At 45.8% G+C, this 17363-nt stretch overlaps 1 protein-coding gene and 1 pseudogene across 4 annotated transcripts in view; both read right to left on the reverse strand.

The window, feature by feature from the left end:
* Positions 1 to 3543: 3543 nt before the first annotated feature.
* On the reverse strand, positions 3544 to 5624 carry LOC136164848 (heterogeneous nuclear ribonucleoprotein K pseudogene; annotated as a pseudogene).
* Positions 5625 to 10757: 5133 nt separating this feature from the next.
* LOC136164855 (nuclear body protein SP140-like protein) overlaps positions 10758 to 17363 on the reverse strand; it is a 93164-nt gene continuing 86558 nt past the window's right edge. For all 4 annotated transcript variants that reach the window (XM_065930408.1, XM_065930407.1, XM_065930406.1 and 1 more), the window contains 6 exons: positions 16989 to 17033; positions 13697 to 13812; positions 12705 to 12813; positions 12361 to 12438; positions 11767 to 11910; positions 10758 to 11181 (listed from right to left, as the gene is read on the reverse strand). In XM_065930408.1, the coding sequence (XP_065786480.1) occupies positions 11074 to 11181; positions 11767 to 11910; positions 12361 to 12438; positions 12705 to 12813; positions 13697 to 13812; positions 16989 to 17033 (600 nt within the window). In that variant the 3' untranslated portion in view covers positions 10758 to 11073. The remainder of the gene's footprint in view (positions 11182 to 11766; positions 11911 to 12360; positions 12439 to 12704; positions 12814 to 13696; positions 13813 to 16988; positions 17034 to 17363) is intronic.

The raw sequence follows: 17363 nt of genomic DNA on the forward strand, positions 1-17363 counted from the left end.
CAGGAAGAAGCAGCAGCCACTGTGGCTCCTGGGGCCGGAGGATCAAGACCCCTGGCTCCTCCGTAGGAGCTGAAGTGAAGGGGGGCGGGCACCTGGAACCCATGATTACATTCAGGCCAGCTCCAGGGTCCCCTTCCAGGGCAGCACCTCAGTCAGCGGGGCTCGCCTGGACCCCCTGCTCCCCACTCCTGGGAGATTCTGGTTGTGGGTGGGTGGAAGGGGTGAGTCTGCTCCTTTTTGGGTCTCCCCGGGCTCATCCTGCCTGCAGAGGCCAGGGCTCTGTCAGCCCCTCCAAGGTCAAGTGCATGGGGCCAGGGGCTGGAGGAGTGAGGTGGGGGTGGGGTGTGAGTGCTTGGAGCTGTGTGAATGAGCCCGATTCTGAGGTTCAGTTCAGGGATTTCTCTTTCTGCCACACGCTAAGCCAGAGCACTAAGCCCGATCCAGCTTTTACAGTGAAGAAAGCAGAGATTTTGATCACCATCTATTTCACCTTTTTGCCTGAGAGTCGATTTCGAACACAAGTGGGGAGGGTTTATACTCAGAATTTGGGGTTCTTCTCTATGACTTTCCTGGAATTTTCCCCTCTCTCCCCAGAAAGCCTGGTTGCTCTGGGCTTCTTCCCTGGCTCTGCTGACCAGAGACAAAGGTGGGCTTCCTACCGGAGTTTCAGCCACCTCATGCAAAACTAGGGCAGCTCTCAGAGCCAAGTAATAATAAACAGGAAACATTCTGTCCTGACTGCTTCCGCTGAGTTTCAACTTCCCTCCTCCATCAACCTGCTTCTGTACACTTTCTAGAAGCCCTGGCGGCTGTTCTTTGCCTACTGTCCTCACGGGAGCATCTTTCCATCCAGTTTCCAAGAGAGAGATGGAGAATTTTGTTTTCTCTTCCAGACAACAGGGTGGGTGCTGATGCCCTGGGTTCCACACTGAGAGGTTCAGGCTGAGGGGTCATACCCAAGTGACCCAGACCCCAGAAACACCAGGTCCTCCCACAGATCCTGGGGACACAGACACACCCCACCCAGGTAAAACCACAGCCAGGCTCCTCTGCAGCCAGCATCCCACATCTGCATGCAGGTTAATGGAACAGACAGAGGTGACAGGCTTAGTGGCCATCCTTGCCCTTGCCTGACCCAGGGAGTGGAGTGGATGCTCTCAGCCTTAATCTTCAAAGCACAAGCAGAGGAATCACAGTCAACCTGAGTCCAGGAATGTGTTTCCCACCCACCCCACCCCACCCCCACCACTCCCACTCTCTGCAGCCTCTCTGGCTGGCCTGGGACCACCCCATTCCTCCCCTTAGACATCAGAGCCCACTAGTGGTCCCTGAGTTGGGTTCTGCTGGTCAGCTGCGTTATACTTGTTTGTCCAGCCCACTCCACCCCTTTGTAGACAGACCTGGATTCCTTTGGGTGAGGACTTCCCCTCTTTGTATGTAGGCATAGAAGGAATGTTAATTAAGACACTGGTCATTGAGCAAGCCGGGCCAGCCAGACTCCCTTCAGGGAGTTGAGCTCTCATGTGAGGTTTATTAAGGAGCTCAAATACAGTTGGATAACATTTGTTCAGTGGCAGCTTGTTAACAAGATGGAGGAGAGGTTTACTGTGTGTGCATGCGTGCTCAGTCTTGTCCGACTCTTTGTGACCCCATGGACTTTGTAGCCACCAGCCTCCTCTGTCCATAGGATTTTTCAGGCAAGAACACTGGAGTGGGTTCCCATTTCCTCCTCCAGGGGATCTTCCGAACCCAGGATCTTCCAAATCCTGTTAAGTGCCAGACCACTTAACCCCTAAAAACTTGCCTATATGGCATGTCTTCAAATCTTATAAGGTTTATCTCTCATCACTGGGAGTGCATGTGACTCAACTAGGGTTTTAGAACACTCAACACTTCTTGCTCATCAGGTCCAATTAACATACTGTCATTGTGATAGTTAATGCTATGTGTCAACTTGACTGGACGATGGGGTGTGCAGATTACCCCTAGATGTCTTTCAGGGTGTTTCTGGATGACATCAGCATTTGAATATGTGGGCTCAGTAAAGTAGATGGCCCTCCTCAAGGTAAGCAGGCAGCATCCAATCTGTTAAGGGCCTGAATTTAAAAAAAGTGAAGGAGGGAAATTTGTTCTCTTCTTGCCTGCCTAGTTGGGCTGGGACAGGTGTATCCAATGCTATTAGATTGGACATTATGCCTTTGGCTCCCCTGGTTCTTGGGCCTTCAGTCTTGGACTGGACTTAACCACTGTTACTGGGTCTCTGGCTTGCAAATGGCATCTCATGGGACTTTTCAACCTCATATTCACATTAGCCAATTCCCATTTTATATATAAACAAACATGTATGTGTGTGTGTGTGTGTGTGTGTGGTTAATCATATCCTACTCTTTCAACCCCAGGGACTGTAGCCTTCCAGGCTCTTCTGTCCATGGAATTTTCCAGGCAAGAATGCTGGAATGGGTTGCCATTTCCTACTCCAGGGGATCTTCCCAACCCAGGCACCGAACCTGCTCTCTTGTGTTTCCTGCATTGGCGGCTGAATTTTTACCACTAGTACCACCTGGGAAGCATATATATACATACACACACACACACATATACATATATCTTTCAGTGTTATATCTTTTTGCCTTTTCATACTGTTCATGGTGTTCTCAAGGCAAGAATACTGAAGTGGTTTGCCATTTCCATCTCCAGTGGACCACGTTTTGTCAGAACTCTCTACCATGACCCGTCTGTCTTGGGTGGCCCTACAAGGCATGGCTCATAGTTTCATTGAGTTAGACAAGGCTGTGGTTCATGTGATCAGTTTGGTCAGTTTCCTGTGATTGTGGTTTTCATTCTGTCTGCTCTCTGATGAATAAGGATAAGAAGCTTATGGAAGCTTCCTGACAGGAGAGACTGAGTATGAATGTGAGAGTTGGACCATAAAGAAAGCTGAGCACTGAAGAATTGATGCTTTTGAACTGCAGTGTTGGAGAAGACTCTTGAGAGTTCCTTGAACTGCAAGAAGATCAAACCAATCAATCCTAAAGGAAATAAGCCCTGAATATTCATTGGAAGGACTGATGCTGAAGCTCCAATACTTTGGCCACCTGATGCAAAGAACTGACCTATTGGGAAAGACCCTGATGCTGGGAAAGATTGAAGGTGGGAGGAGAATGGGATGACAGAGGATGTGATGACAGAGGTTGGATGGTATCACCGACTCAATGGACATGAGTTTGAGCAAGCTCTGGGAGTTGGTGATGGACAGGGAAGCCTGACATCCTGCAGTCCATGGGGTCACAAAGAGTTGGACACAACTGAGAGACTGAACTGAACAGATATATATATATATACAAGCATCAATATAGTGGACCAAGGTAACGTACTGCAGAATGTCCAGACTGACTTTGCCCCTTCAGCATATAATGTGACAGAGAGCGATAGAATTCACATAGCCCAGGGGACAGACTGTAAACATGTACTATTGTTGAGTCCCTGTGAATGTGAAGTGCCTCTTATTCTACTTCCCACTGGATATTTTAATTTTAATTTTATTTTATTTATTTATTTTTTTAGGTTCACTAAATTTATTTTAAAAATCATAAAACGTTTCTTACAAAAGAGCATTACATTCTGCACACTGCTCTGAATAGATGCCAGGGACATATGGACTACTGTTACTTTTCCTCCCTGTCCCACCACCCCAAATGTTACAGTGACCACAAAGCAAAGTGTTCACAATAATTACATGGGGGGACTTCTTTAAACCACCAACAATGAACAAAAATTAAAATTCACTCACTCTGCTGCTGTTTCAAAATTTCAATGTTAGTTTTTGCACACCCTCCTCCACCCCCCACCATGTTTGTAAGGAACTAAAACATTACATCTGGTGAACAGCAAAGATTTCACTACACCTCAAATGCAGAACACCTATGAAGCAGAGGAATGTTGGCTTTTTAAACAGAAGCAGATAAAAAAAAAAAAAAAGATTCAGGACTCCTTCAGTTCTTCACTAGTCTTAGAAAAACTTTCCAGAATACTGCTTCACACTGTTCTGCAGCAAATACTGTGCATTCTGTATCTGGTCCTGTGTTCCTGTAATGGTAATGATCCGATCTTCAGATCCTTCTAAAGGCTCATCAATTTTGATCTAAGCTCCTGACTCATGACGGATTTGTTTAATCCGCTGACCACCTTTGCCAATAATAGATCCAGCCAAATCTTTGGGAATAGTTACTTGTGTAGTAATAATAGGTCCACCAAGATCACCATATGAGCCACGACCCCCTCATAGGAATAATCATATCCAGAGCCACCCTGTGGTTCATAAGCCATCTGCCACTCTGATGGGCTCCATGTATCTATTGCAGAGTCCCAGGTTTCATCAGGACTGAAACCAACCATGCCATCATAACGGTCTCCAGGTCTTCCTCTTCTGTCCTAGGCCATTAGATCTCCTCCTGTAGGTGGTGGTGGTGGTGGAAGAGGAAGATTCCGAGCTCTACTACCACCCCGGCCACCTTGCCCGGGATGGGGTGGAGGAGGTCCTCGAGGAGGGCTCATGTCATCATAATCTCTTCTGGAGGGAGGCATGGGACGCCCACCCCGACCAGGTGGCATTCTGTCAAAACCACCTTTTCCCCTCATTGGAAATCCCACAGGACGTCCACGGCGGTCATCAAACATCATTGTAAAACCACCATAGTCATAGGTCTCATCATAAAAATTGGGATCGTAAGGCTGAGCGCGTCCTTTGATGGGAGACTCTGATATAAGATCAAGGATGATCTTTATGCACTCTACAACCCTATCAGGTTTTCCTCCGATAAGAACGACTCTGTCAGTAGATTGAGGACAACATTCCTGGAAAAGCTTGATTGTTGTCTGAGTGTTCTCTCGAAGTTCTTTGATTTTAGCACCTTTGACTCCAATAATTCCTCCTGCCAGACTCTGATGAATCAACAGTCTCAACTCGAGGTCAAAGTCACTTCCTTTATAGTGTTGGTAATTTAAGCATTCCACAGCATCAGATTCGAGCGGGAGCTGGCTGGTTGCAGTGGGTGATGGCAACTGCAGGCCCTCTTCCAAGGTAGGGACGATTTTCTTCAGAATTTCTCCAATCGTTTCAATATCAGCACTGATACTCAATATGCGCTCAGGGCCACTGCTGTCTGGGACTGAAACACTGGCATTGTAGTCTGTACGGAGAGCCTTAATATTCTTGCCTCCTTTTCCAATCACTGCTCCAGCATTCTTGCTCTGAAGCAGAATGCGTAATTCAACCATCTCATCAGTGTTTCTAGATCTTTTAAAAGCTTGTTCCTCTTCCATATCTTCAGCAGGGTGTTTACCAAATTCGCCATTGGTTTCGGTGTTGGGAAAGGTTTCCTCTGGCTGTTCAATTTCCATTTGCTTGTATTCAAGGGACACACCAATCAGTTATTAAATATATCCTTCCAGGGCAGAACTGAAGCGTTCTGGGCGGGACCAACTGACACCCTAGTGCTGTAGTAGTCTATAGGCCGCAAATAAGCGGGAAGTAGGCCAGACGTCGAGGTCGGTGCAGCAGAGAAACAGAGGATAATGGCGTCTGCAGTGCTTTCACCTGAAGCGCCCTCCTCCTTTCTCGTTCGCGCACTCACTGGCTGGGGGGGAGGGGGCCCACTGGATATTTTTAAAGTACATTTTTCCATACTGATAACTGCATGATACGTACCTTAGGCCATGCTGATCTGCTCTAAGATAGTATACCTATTAATAACACAACAGTGTAATTGGGGCTACTATTGGCTAAGTTTCTAATAGTCATTTAGCAGCTTTTGCAGAATCCAGACTGCTGTTCAAACAAAGAGGTAAAGAGGACTAGAGCCCTTGCATCCTTAAATCTTCACCTGTGGCACTCATCTCTGTGATTCCCTCATTCCCCAGGAATGTAATTTTCTTTCAACTGATTTTCACCAAGGGAAACTTCTATTTCAAGGCCTTCTTATTGGCCTTTCCTAAGACAGTCATTGCTATTTCAGAGGTTAAAAAATCAGCTCAGCTAACTGCTATGTATACTCTCATCATCCTCACATCCAGGAACTGGGGTGATGACGGCTGGGTGGCTCTGTGGATTGAGTGGACTCACTGTTAGATGGACATTACCTTACTGCATACTCTAACAGGAACCGTGATGGTGTTTGGCCCCAGGAACTAGCATCAACTCAAATGCTGTAACAACAACTGTTAAAAGATCTGTGCATTTTCCTTTGTCTGCCATATGGATACTTCCATAAATGGCCTTAGGGCATTCTGGTGAAGAACTCAGGGAACGACCACATTTGCAGTGTGTTATGAGACCTGCCCTCATTTCCATGGGCAGGTCCTAGATTTGGCTCAGGTCTGGAAACTGGGCAAGGGATCTTGATTTTTGATTGGGGCAGCTGATCTTAGCCATCTGTGCACCATTTTTAAACTCTTTCAATTGTGTATATATACATATATATATACATATATAGCTATATATATAGCAATATCCTGTTGGCTGCCCACCTATCTACAGGCTTAAGGCGTACAGCATTAATGATTTGATGGATGTAATCATAAAGTGATTATCACAATAAGTTTAGTGGCCAAGTCCTATTAACTATCTTCATAGAAATCTTTGAGCCGGGTCCCCGCTGTCATTCTAACCTCATTGCACATTACAAATAGGGTTTCATCTTGCTCTGACACTTGCCATCTTGTCGCCACCTGGTATCTATCATTCTGGAATCCTATCACTTCCATTGCTACTTGGGAATCCAGTTCTGTAAGACATTCCTCCTTTATGCCAACCTACAGAGGACCAGAGGACAGCCTCCACTGAGCATCTCAAGGATGCTAGTGCCCCTCAGCTGTGTGCTCCTCATCACCTTGCTGAGTTAGTATCTGTGAGGCCTCTTGAGAAGCACAGGCACCTGGTGGAGGGGTTTTCAAGTTGTAGGAAGTAGAGCTGTGCTAACCTCCCAGGCTTTTGGATCTTCTTTTCCTGGTAGGTCTGGTATCCCTGCTTCCACTTCATCTAGTGTATACCGTGATAAGTTTAGTGAACATCCATTATTTCATAGAAGTACAAAATGAAAGGAACAGAAACACATTCTTCCCTTATGCTAACCTACAGAGGAGAGCCCCAGAGAGCATCACAGGGATGCTGGTGCTCCTCAGTTATGTGCTCCTTATTACCTTGTTAAATTAGTGCTTTATATATACATATATATATACATAAGTATATATATATACACACAAATAATGGTTTGACTATATACATAGTAAAGCGATTGCCACAATAAATTTAATGACCATGTCCTAAAAACCATCTTCATAAACATCTATGGACCAGGGCTCCAGCTGTCATTCTAACCATATATACATATATAAGCTCCTGGTGGTCCTGTGTGTATATGTGTGTATATATATATATATATACACACATATACATATACTTATATGTATGCCTTTAAGAGCTACTAGGAACGTACTTGAATAATCCCTTTTGGCCCTTGCCAGGGTAATTAAACGTCTTGGCACAGAGGAGTGCTTCTGTTTTAACAATTTTTCCTTTCCCTGTTTCATATTCCCTTCTTTGTCCAGGATTCACCCCAAGACTCCTGGTACCTGCTCTACCTGTTGGCCAGTCCTGCAACTCCACTGGGGTAAATTCTTGCTGCAGCTGGCAAGAGGACCCAGGGCTTTCCCAGTGGGGTCCTGCTGGGAGTACTCTGCAGAGTTCTCACTCAAGCAAGATTAGGATGGGGGAAGGGTGGGGGTCTGTCTTCCAACCAGGGGGAAGGGACTCTTCTGCAAGGCCCGTGGGTTCAGGGAGACCTGAGGTTCAAAGTTCTCACTTGCATCTACCTGGGAAGCCCAACTCTGATTCAGGGGTCACTCCTTTTTCACTAGGGCTCTGCCTTTGGCACAGGAGCCCATCTTAAATTTAGGCTTCACTCTTCCCCCATGTTCTCCCATTCTTAAAATCAGAGTCTGTGTCAGGACTTCCTTGCTGTCTGCCTTCCAGGTGCAGGTGGCAATTAAGAGATTTTGTCCTTTTCATTATAGGGCACTGGAATACAAAAGTAGGAAGTCAAGAGATACCTGGAGTAACAGGCAAATTTGGCCTTAGAGCACAAAATGAAGCAGGGCAAAGGCTAATAGAGTTCTGCTAAGAGAATACACTGGTCATAGCAAACACAACACAAGAGAAAACTCTACACTTGGACACCACCAGATGGTCAATACCGAGATCAGATTGATTATATTCTTTTCAGTCAAAGATGGAGAAGCTCTATACAGACAGCAAAAACAAGACTGGGAGCTGACTGTGGCTCAGATCATGAACTCCTTATTGCCAAATTCAGACTTAAAATGAAGAAAGTAGAGAAAACCATTCACATATGACCTAAATCAAATCCCTTACGATTATACAGTAGAAGTGACAAACAGATTCAAGGTAATAGATCTGATAGACAGAGTGCCTGAAGCACTCCATGGAAGGAGGTTCATGACATTGTACAGGAGGTAGTGATCAAGACCACCCCAAGAAAACGAACTGCAAAAAGGCAAAATGGCTGTCTGAGGAGGCCTTAGAAATAGCTGTGAAAAGAAGAAGAGCTAAAGGCAAAAGAGAAGAGGAAAGATATACCTATTTGAATGCAGAGTTCCAAAGACTAGCAAGGAGAGATAAGAAAGCCTTCTTTAGCGATCAATGCAAAGAAATAGAGGAAAACAATAGAATGGGAAAGACTAGAGATCTCTTCAAGAAAATTAGAAATACCAAGGGTACATTTCATGGAAAGATAGGCATAATAAAGGACAGAAATGGTATGGACCTAACAGCAATAGATGATATTAAGAAGAGGTGGCAAGAATACACAGAACTACGCAAAAAAGATCTTGGTGACCCAGTTAACCACGATTGTGTGATCACTCACCTAGAGCCAGACATCCTGGAATGTGAAGTCAAGTGGGCTTTAAGAAGCATCACTACAAAGCTAGCGGAGGTGATGGAATTTCAGTTGAGCTATTTCAAATCCTAAAAGATGATGCTGTGAAAGTGCTGCACTCAATATGTCAGCAAATTTAGAAAACTCAGTAGTGGCCACAGGAATGGAAAAAGTCACTTTTCATTCTAATCCCAAAGAAAGGCAATGCCAAAGGATGTTCAAACTACTGCACAATCGCACTCATCTCACACTAGCAAAGTAAACTTCTATAGTACGTGAACTGGGAACTTCCAGATGTTCAAGCTAGATTTAGAAAAGGCAGAAGAATAAGAGATCAAATTGCCAACATCTGTTGGATCACCAAAAAAGCAAAAGAGTTCCAGAAAAACATCTACTTCTGCATTATTGACTATGTCAAAACCTTTGACTGTGTGGATCACAACAAACTGTGGGAAATTCTTAAAGAGATGGGAATATCAGACCACCTTACCTGCCTCCTGAGAAATCTGTATGCACGTCAAGAAGCAACAGTTAGAACTGGACATGGAATAACAACTGGTTTTAAATTGGGAAAGGAGCATGTCAAGGCTGTATATTTTCACCTTGTTTATTTAAATTATATGCAAAGTACATCATGCAAAATGCCAGGCTGGATGAAGCACAAGCTGGAATCAAGATCGCAGGAGAGATATCAATAACCTCAGATATGCAGATGATACCACCCTTATGGCAGAAAGCGAAGAAGAACTAGAGTATCTTGATGTAAGTGAAAGAGGCAAGTGAAAAGCCTGATTTAAAACTCAACATTCAGAAAACTAAGATCATGGCATCTGGTCCCATCACTTCATGGCAAATAAATGGGGAAACAATGGAAACAGTGAAAGACTCTATTTTTTGGGCTCCAAAATCACTGCAGATGGTGACTGAAGCCATGAAATTAAAAGACACTTGTTCCTTGGAAGAAAAGTCATGACCAACCTAGACAGCATATTAAAAAGCAGAGACATTACTTTGCCAACAAAAGCCTGTACAGTCAAAACTATGATTTTTCCAGTAGTCATCCAGTATGGATGTGAGAGTTGGACTATGAAGAAAGCTGAACACTGAAGAATTGATGCTTTTGAACTATGGTGCTGAAGAAGACTCTTGAGAGTTCCTTGGACTGCAAGGAGATCCAATCTGTCCATCCTAAAGGAAATCATTCCTGAATATTCATTGCAAGGACTGATGTTGAAGCTGAAACTCCAATACTTTGGCCACCTGATGTGAAGAACTGACTCATTTGGAAAGATCGAGATGCTGGGAAAGATAGAAGGTGGGAGGAGAAGGGGACGACAAAGGATGAGATGGTTGCAATGGCATCACTGACTCAATGGACATGAGTTTGAGTAAACTCTGGGAGCTAGTGATGGACAGGGAAGCCTGGTGTGCTGCAGTCCATGGGGTGGCAAAGAGTCAGACATGACTGAGCAACTGAACTAAACTGAAGAAATTTAAGCCTGCCATTTACTCTTTTCAATATATTAGGGGCACTTAATGACAGCCACCAAAATCCAGTTTTTTAGTCACCATTTCTTCTTTTGTAAATGCCAAAGAATATCACCCACTGTATACCTTTTTGCCTTTATCTCATCCAGTTTCCTACAAGTGAATGTTTAGCAACTGCGTTATTAGAGCACAGGATGAACCATCAGTGCACTACCTGACAGGCTGGGATCCAACTCCAGAGCCCATTCTTAGCCTGCTTGCTCGGACCATGATCTTAAAGTTGAGTTCCCTAGAAACAGACTCTGCGATAAAGTCTCTTACTTAAGTAATTTATTTTGTGTTTCTTTGCTAGAAAGGGATGAGGGAAGCAGGATGGTATTAAGCAAAAAGCTAAGGATGGATGTATTCAGACAGGCTTCAGCCTGATCCCATAGGATGCACAGAGCATGAAGGTTGGGTCGATTGGAGGCCGGCCCCCAGGTCAAGGCTGTGTAACCTCCAGGTGAAGTTGGCTCCACTTGGCTGAAGGCAGTGCTCTGGGGAGGGGTGGCATCAGCAGCCAATGCTTCGTGCATCTGGGGAATGAGATATTTGGCCTAAAGGGGAATTTCCAGGACACCAACAACATCCACTATTCCAGACAACTGTCCTCATTTGTTTCCTGAAGAGCAAACACTTCCTTGAAATTCTTCTCAAATTCTGCCTCCAGTCTAAGTCCCATTCGGCCGAAGTCATGGAACTGGAAAAAAAATAATAAAATGAACACAAAATAATGATCTTTATTATCAATATCACTGGACACCCTGCAACTGAGGACGATCAACTCTTATCTTTGATATCCTGAGTTATGCGAACCAGGTTATGCTTAAAAACTCTTGCAGCGAAGAGTAACTGATGCTTCTTAAGAGCCTGATTATTTCGTATTTACAGGACAGGAATGGAAAATCATGACCACACTTGAGAGCTCTTACTTATTTGGCTAGGTTGTTGATTTCAGTGAGAGTCAGAAAAGTAATCTGTGTTCTTTGTAATAGTGCAAATAGTACAGGGTGGCTGTGTTAGCTCAGTGACCTTCCTTTCATGTTGCCGTGGAGCAACTAACCCTGTGGGCCGAGTACTGAAACCCATATGCCCAGAGCCTGTGCTCCACAAAAACAGAAGCCCCCACGATGAGAAGCCCGCATGCAGCAACTAGAGAGTAGCCCCTCACTTGCCTCAACTAGAGAAAGCGCTTACACAGCAACGAAGACCCAGTGCGGCCGAAAACAAATAAAATTTTAAGAAAGGAAGAGAAAGTGAAATGGAAGCAGAGAGAGCCACTTGCCTTGTAAGAGGCCCTGTGGTTCTGAAAGATGAGACGCATGTCCTGCACAAACCCTTCCACGTGGGAGTAGCCCTGCTCATTCAGCCTCTTCTTGATCTTGTCCAACCACATGGGTTCCTTGAGGTTTTTAGAAGCCTCTTTAATCTAGGGAAAAACAAAAGTCACTGGGAGCATTACTGGCAGTGTTCAACGGGTGCCTCCTGTGGATTCCCATCAAATCTGGTAGAAACACAACAAGGCAACGATAACAGTAGCTCATTCTCTTGCTCCCATGGGATTCCAGCCTTGACATCACAGGTGCCAGTTTCCAGATGGGGTAACAACATGGCAGCCTGCGATTACTGTTGGCCGTGGTTACTTACGATCAGTATGTATCTATGCGTACTCGGTTGTGTCTGATTCTTTGTGGCCCCATGGACTGTAGTCCACCAGGCTCATCTGTCCTTCGGGTTTTCCAGGCAAGAATACTGGAGGGGATTGCCCTTTCCTACTCCAGGGGATTTTCTCAAACCCACATCTCCTATGTGTCCTCCATTGGGAGGTGGATTCTTTACCACTAGCAACACCTGGGAAGCCCCTGTTGTGGTTACTTACATAATAATAATAAGGAATCTTCGAAAAAAAGGAACTCTCTGAATGGCAATAGACCTTCAAGAGGAGGAACTCACATTTCTGCAAAAGAAGGAAGCTGTGAACAAAAAGCAGCTTGGAGACATTGAGCCCCATACGCATACCCAGGCCAAGCATGACTCACACCAGTCTCTGGAAGAGTCCCCAGACAGGGATGGCTCTTGGACACAGACGTACAATGGCTGCAAACAAGTCCTGGTGTGACTTGAGTGTGACTGAGTCATGGTCACCCTGTGGTTGCCTTCCCTCTACCCTGTGCTTGACTTTTCACACTTGAAGGGGAAGGCTTGGGTTCCCATCTGACTCACCAGCTGCTCCTCTGGCTGCATCGGCCTCGCCAGGACCTCAGATTCCTTGAGACCCTGCTGGTTTCCTGAAGACTCTGTCGTCCTGCAGAAGGTGCAACTCCACGGGCTCCTACGGGGCCAGGCATAAGTGAGTGAGGACAAGGTCCCCAGAAACACCTGCCGCTCCCATGACTGCCACCGTCTTCCTTCCAGAAACATTGGTGGACACAGTTCTGAGAGGAAGGGGGTACCTCCAGAGTCTCCAAGACCACCACATGGGGTCTGAATCAAAGACCCCCATTACAGTGTGTGGAGCTGGTGTCAGAGTGAGTAGGGGGCTCTCCTCTCTGTGTCCACTTCTGGGAGCACAAGGAATCCTGTCCGCCTGGCCTGAGTGTCAAAACTGGGCCTGACCCCTGGGGTCCTCCAGCTTCCCTCAGCACATCAATAATGTGACAAAATGAGGGAGCCAGCCTATGCTTCCTGTGTTTTCTGAATAAGCACAGAACAGCCAACTCACTGGAAAAGATCCTGATGCTGGGAAAGACTGAGGGCAGGAGGAGATGGGGGTGACAGATGATGAGATGGTTGGATGGCATTACCGACTCAATGGACATGAGTTTGAGCAAACTCTGGGAGATGGTGAAGGACAAGGAAGCCTGGGTAGCAAAGAGTCAGATACGACTGAGTGGCTGAACAACAGCAACAACAATAAACAAGTGCATTTCCACCCCTGTGAGCAGGAGTCCAGGTTGGAAAACTTCTAGGAAAGGACAGGAGCCATGTGGACAAAGGACCTGGCTGCCAGCCTCAGTGTCCTTTGATACGCGTGGCAAAAAGCATCCACCTGCCACTGCCCGCATCTTGAAGCAGCTCTCTGCATCATACTGCTGGACCCTGTACCCACGGGCCTGCTCGTTCCCCATCCAGACCTAGTAAGAACTAGGCAGGGGGAGTGGGCGTGGCCAGAGGGATGGTCCCCAGTCAGAAGGGAGGGGCAGCATCCCACGTACTTCTCAGTTTCCACCGGCGGGATGTGACAGTCCTCATGAAAAGACCTCGAACAAGTGTCACAGCAGAACAGCTTTCCTCCATCCCGGCAGGTCTCGCACTCATCTGAGTTTCCCAGCTAGAAGGTAAAACAACATCTGTATCCCCAGTGAGACCCCAGAAGGCCAGAAGCCTGGGAATCAAGAACCCACTGCCTTTGTGTGAACCTGAATGGACGCATATGCTTCTCCCTGAGACATTAAAGAACAGCATGGTGTGGGCATTTCAGAAGAAGAAATTGCGCTCTGCAGTGAAATTGACGAGGAAGAGCTGGTATGTCGGACCAAAAAAGTCTTCCCTGTAAAACCAGAGAGTCTAACACTGAAAGACTAGAAGCAAAACAAGGCAATTTTATAGGAATTTGTTACCTTGCAGATGAGAGATAAAGTCCTGAAATAAAGTGTTACATGTGTTTGCCTATACCACAATAATTAAATTGGCTGCTGGGAGGGTGATATATTGAGAACTTAATAAAGTGGATTAAACTTCTTAGTATAGCAAGCAGTACAAGATTATTTTAACAATTATTTTGAGTCTTGTTCTGGGCTTTTGCATGAAGCTACTTGTGTTGGGTAAATTGGGATTCTGGCCATTTCTTTTGTTTTTGAAATGGCCATATATGAGGAAGTGCTAGCCCCAAGGACCATCTTGCCTAAAGTTCCCATTCAATGTTATGGGGCATCCTCAAGGACATCCCCAACTGGGGACTGAAACTGCTCTGGCATGAAGCCATGGGACTGTGTTTCTTCTCTTCAGGGTAAACACTCATAGATTGCCATCATCATTCCCCAGAAAGTAATGATCCCTCTCCCCAGAGGAACAAGGAATAACAGATATAACCAATGTCTAAGAACCTGGTGCATGCTCAGTTGCTCAGTCGCTCAGTCATATCCAACTCTTTGTGACCCCATGGACTGTAGCCCACCAGGTTCCTCTGTCCATAGAGTTTGCTAGGCAAGAAGACTGGACTAGATTGCCATTTTCGTTTCCAGGGGATCTTCCTGACCTAGGAATTGAACCCGCATCTACTGCATTTCCTACATTGGCAGATGGATTCTTTACTACTGAGTCACCAGAGAAGTCCCCAAGAACCTCACATTTGTGTATTTTTTAGTAGATTTATCTACCTCTTTGTTTCTAGTCTAGCTGCACATTAGAACCTCTAGGGCAGTGTATATAAAATATTAATGTCCTGGTCCCAATGCCAGAAGTCTGAATCAGTTTGTCCAGGTGGGGCAGAGCTATTGGTATTCTTCTTTAATTCATAGAATGGCTAATTTTGTGTATCAGAATCATCTAGGGGGACTTCTAAACAATTCTGATGTCCAAGTCTTAGCCTAGACTGATAAACAGAATTTCCTCTAGGTTGGAATCCCAGCAATACTATTTTCCAAAGGTCTTAGTTGCAGTCTAAGTTGAATATTAGTTGAAGCAAAGTCTGTTATTAAGGCATGGGGTTTAGCCCAATGCTGAACTGTCCTCTAACATCAGTCCCAGAGACATCACTTTGCTGAGAAAGGTCCATCTTGTCAAAACTATGATTTTTCCAGTAGTCATGTATGGATGTGAGAGTTGGACCGTAAAGAAGGCTGAGCACCAAAGAACTGATGCTTCTGAACTGTGGTGTTGCAGAAGACTCTTGAGAGTCCCTTGGACTGCAAGGAGATCAAACAAGTCAATCCTAAAGGAAATCAACCCTGAATATTCATCAGAAGGATTGATGCTGAAGCTGAAACTCCAATACTTTGGCCACCTGATGCGAAGAAGTGACTCATTGGAAAAGACCCTGATGCTGGGAAAGATTGAGGGCAGGAGGAAAAGGGGACAACGGAGGATGAGATGGTTGGATGGCATCGCCGACTCAATAGACATGAGTTTAAGCAAGCTCTGGAGGTTGGTGATGGGCAGGGAAGCCTGGCATGCTGCAGTCCATGGTGTCGAAAAGAGTTGGACACGACTGAGTGACTGAATAGCAACAATCAATCCCAGGAAAACTGAGTCACGGCAGTGAGGGTCCTCTTGCTGGAACAGTTGCTTCCCCTTCGTTGTGGACTCTTGGCTGTGAGCTGTGAGACCTGACCCTCTGTACCGATGTCCATCCCAAACAAGCCACACAAACACTGGACTCCAGCACTGTTTAGATGACTGAAGAATCCTTCAGTTGGCCAAGGGTCAGAAAGAGTGTGAATAAGATCTAAATCTTGTTGGGGGCATTACTTTGGAGGTAAAGTATATGTAAAGCTATTTGACTATCCCTCCTCTATTGGACGCCGTGCATCAGCATTACTGCATACTATCCCACCTGAGTGCTGCCCCCTGGAGCTGTGCAAAGGTGACTCTGCTGCAAATGTCCATCTTGTTGCAGTGAAAGGAATCAAAAGGGCTTTCCATGTGGCTCAGTGGTAAAGAATCCGCCTGCCAGTACAAGAGATGCGGGTTCCATCCCTGTGTTGGGAAGGTCCCCTGGAGGAGGGCATGTCAACCCACTCCAGTATACTTGCCTGGAGAATTCCATGGACAGAGGAACCTGGTGGTCTACAGTCTATAGCGTCACACAGGGGTGGACACGACTGAGTGACTGGGCACACACGCACACACGAGGCAGCCAATCACAAGGCACCAGATTGAGTTAAAATGCCTTGATTTGTTAGATGGTGACCAGCTCAGCACCATGATGGTTCCCTCAAGACTGGTTGTAGGGCTTCCATAAAGAACCCCCTAGCCCCAAGTGCATTTCTCTGCAGGATCCATGACAGTGTTTAAATCTTAACCTGCCAGCTTCACCTGGCCTGTTCCTTCTGATTGATGCTTAAAACCGTCAAGCTCTCCCTGTACCTTGGAATAAAAGTTTGGGATTTTTCTTTCCTTCTCTATTGCCTTCTTTAAAATGCTGCTCTCCCTCTAATTTCCTCCTTATCCCCCATCTGCAGGCCAGCTGTGCCCATCACTATATCAAGCCCAGACTCTAGAGCCCCCAGTGGTCTCAAGCTCTGTCTCCTATTCCCACTTTCAAGGGGGAAGATGAAATGGGAAGGTTTCCACTGAACAAACAGAAAGGATACTTTCAGGTAAGACACCCAATGCCAGAACCATGTACCTGAGTGGGCGATGTATCTGCTATGCCCTGCTCATCACCCACGGCGACACACTCCACCTGAGTGTGAGCGTGCTTCAGGGAAATGGGATGACTCAGAGAAAACGTGCTGAGGGAAAGGCCTGCGTTAGTCTGGGTCACAGGTGGGAGTTAGTACTTACACAAAGGTCATCTAAGGTGTTGTTGTGAGACTTCAGTCCTCTTTTCTGCAGAAAAGAAAGATTAAATGACAATATTGAATGTGATGTATGTATCCGTCACTTATTTAAGCACCAGTCACTGGAGCGATTCAAGCCTTGGTTCACCCATTACTTCACACCTGTTTTTTATGGATACATGTATCTACTTGGAAAATAAAAAAAGTACCAAAGGACCACTGTTTAGCCCAATAGCAAGTTCTATTCCCTGGCTCTTAGAGGCAAGGTGGAGCCATCTGGGGACGTTAGCCCTGGTTCCCACAGATGGCGTTGGAGGAGCTCTGTTGGTTTTCTTACTTCAAGAGGCCCTTGGGCATTTTTCTCTACATTATACAATGC

The sequence above is a fragment of the Muntiacus reevesi genome, chromosome 3 (assembly GCF_963930625.1).
Source record: "Muntiacus reevesi chromosome 3, mMunRee1.1, whole genome shotgun sequence".
Classification (NCBI taxonomy): domain Eukaryota; kingdom Metazoa; phylum Chordata; class Mammalia; order Artiodactyla; family Cervidae; genus Muntiacus; species Muntiacus reevesi.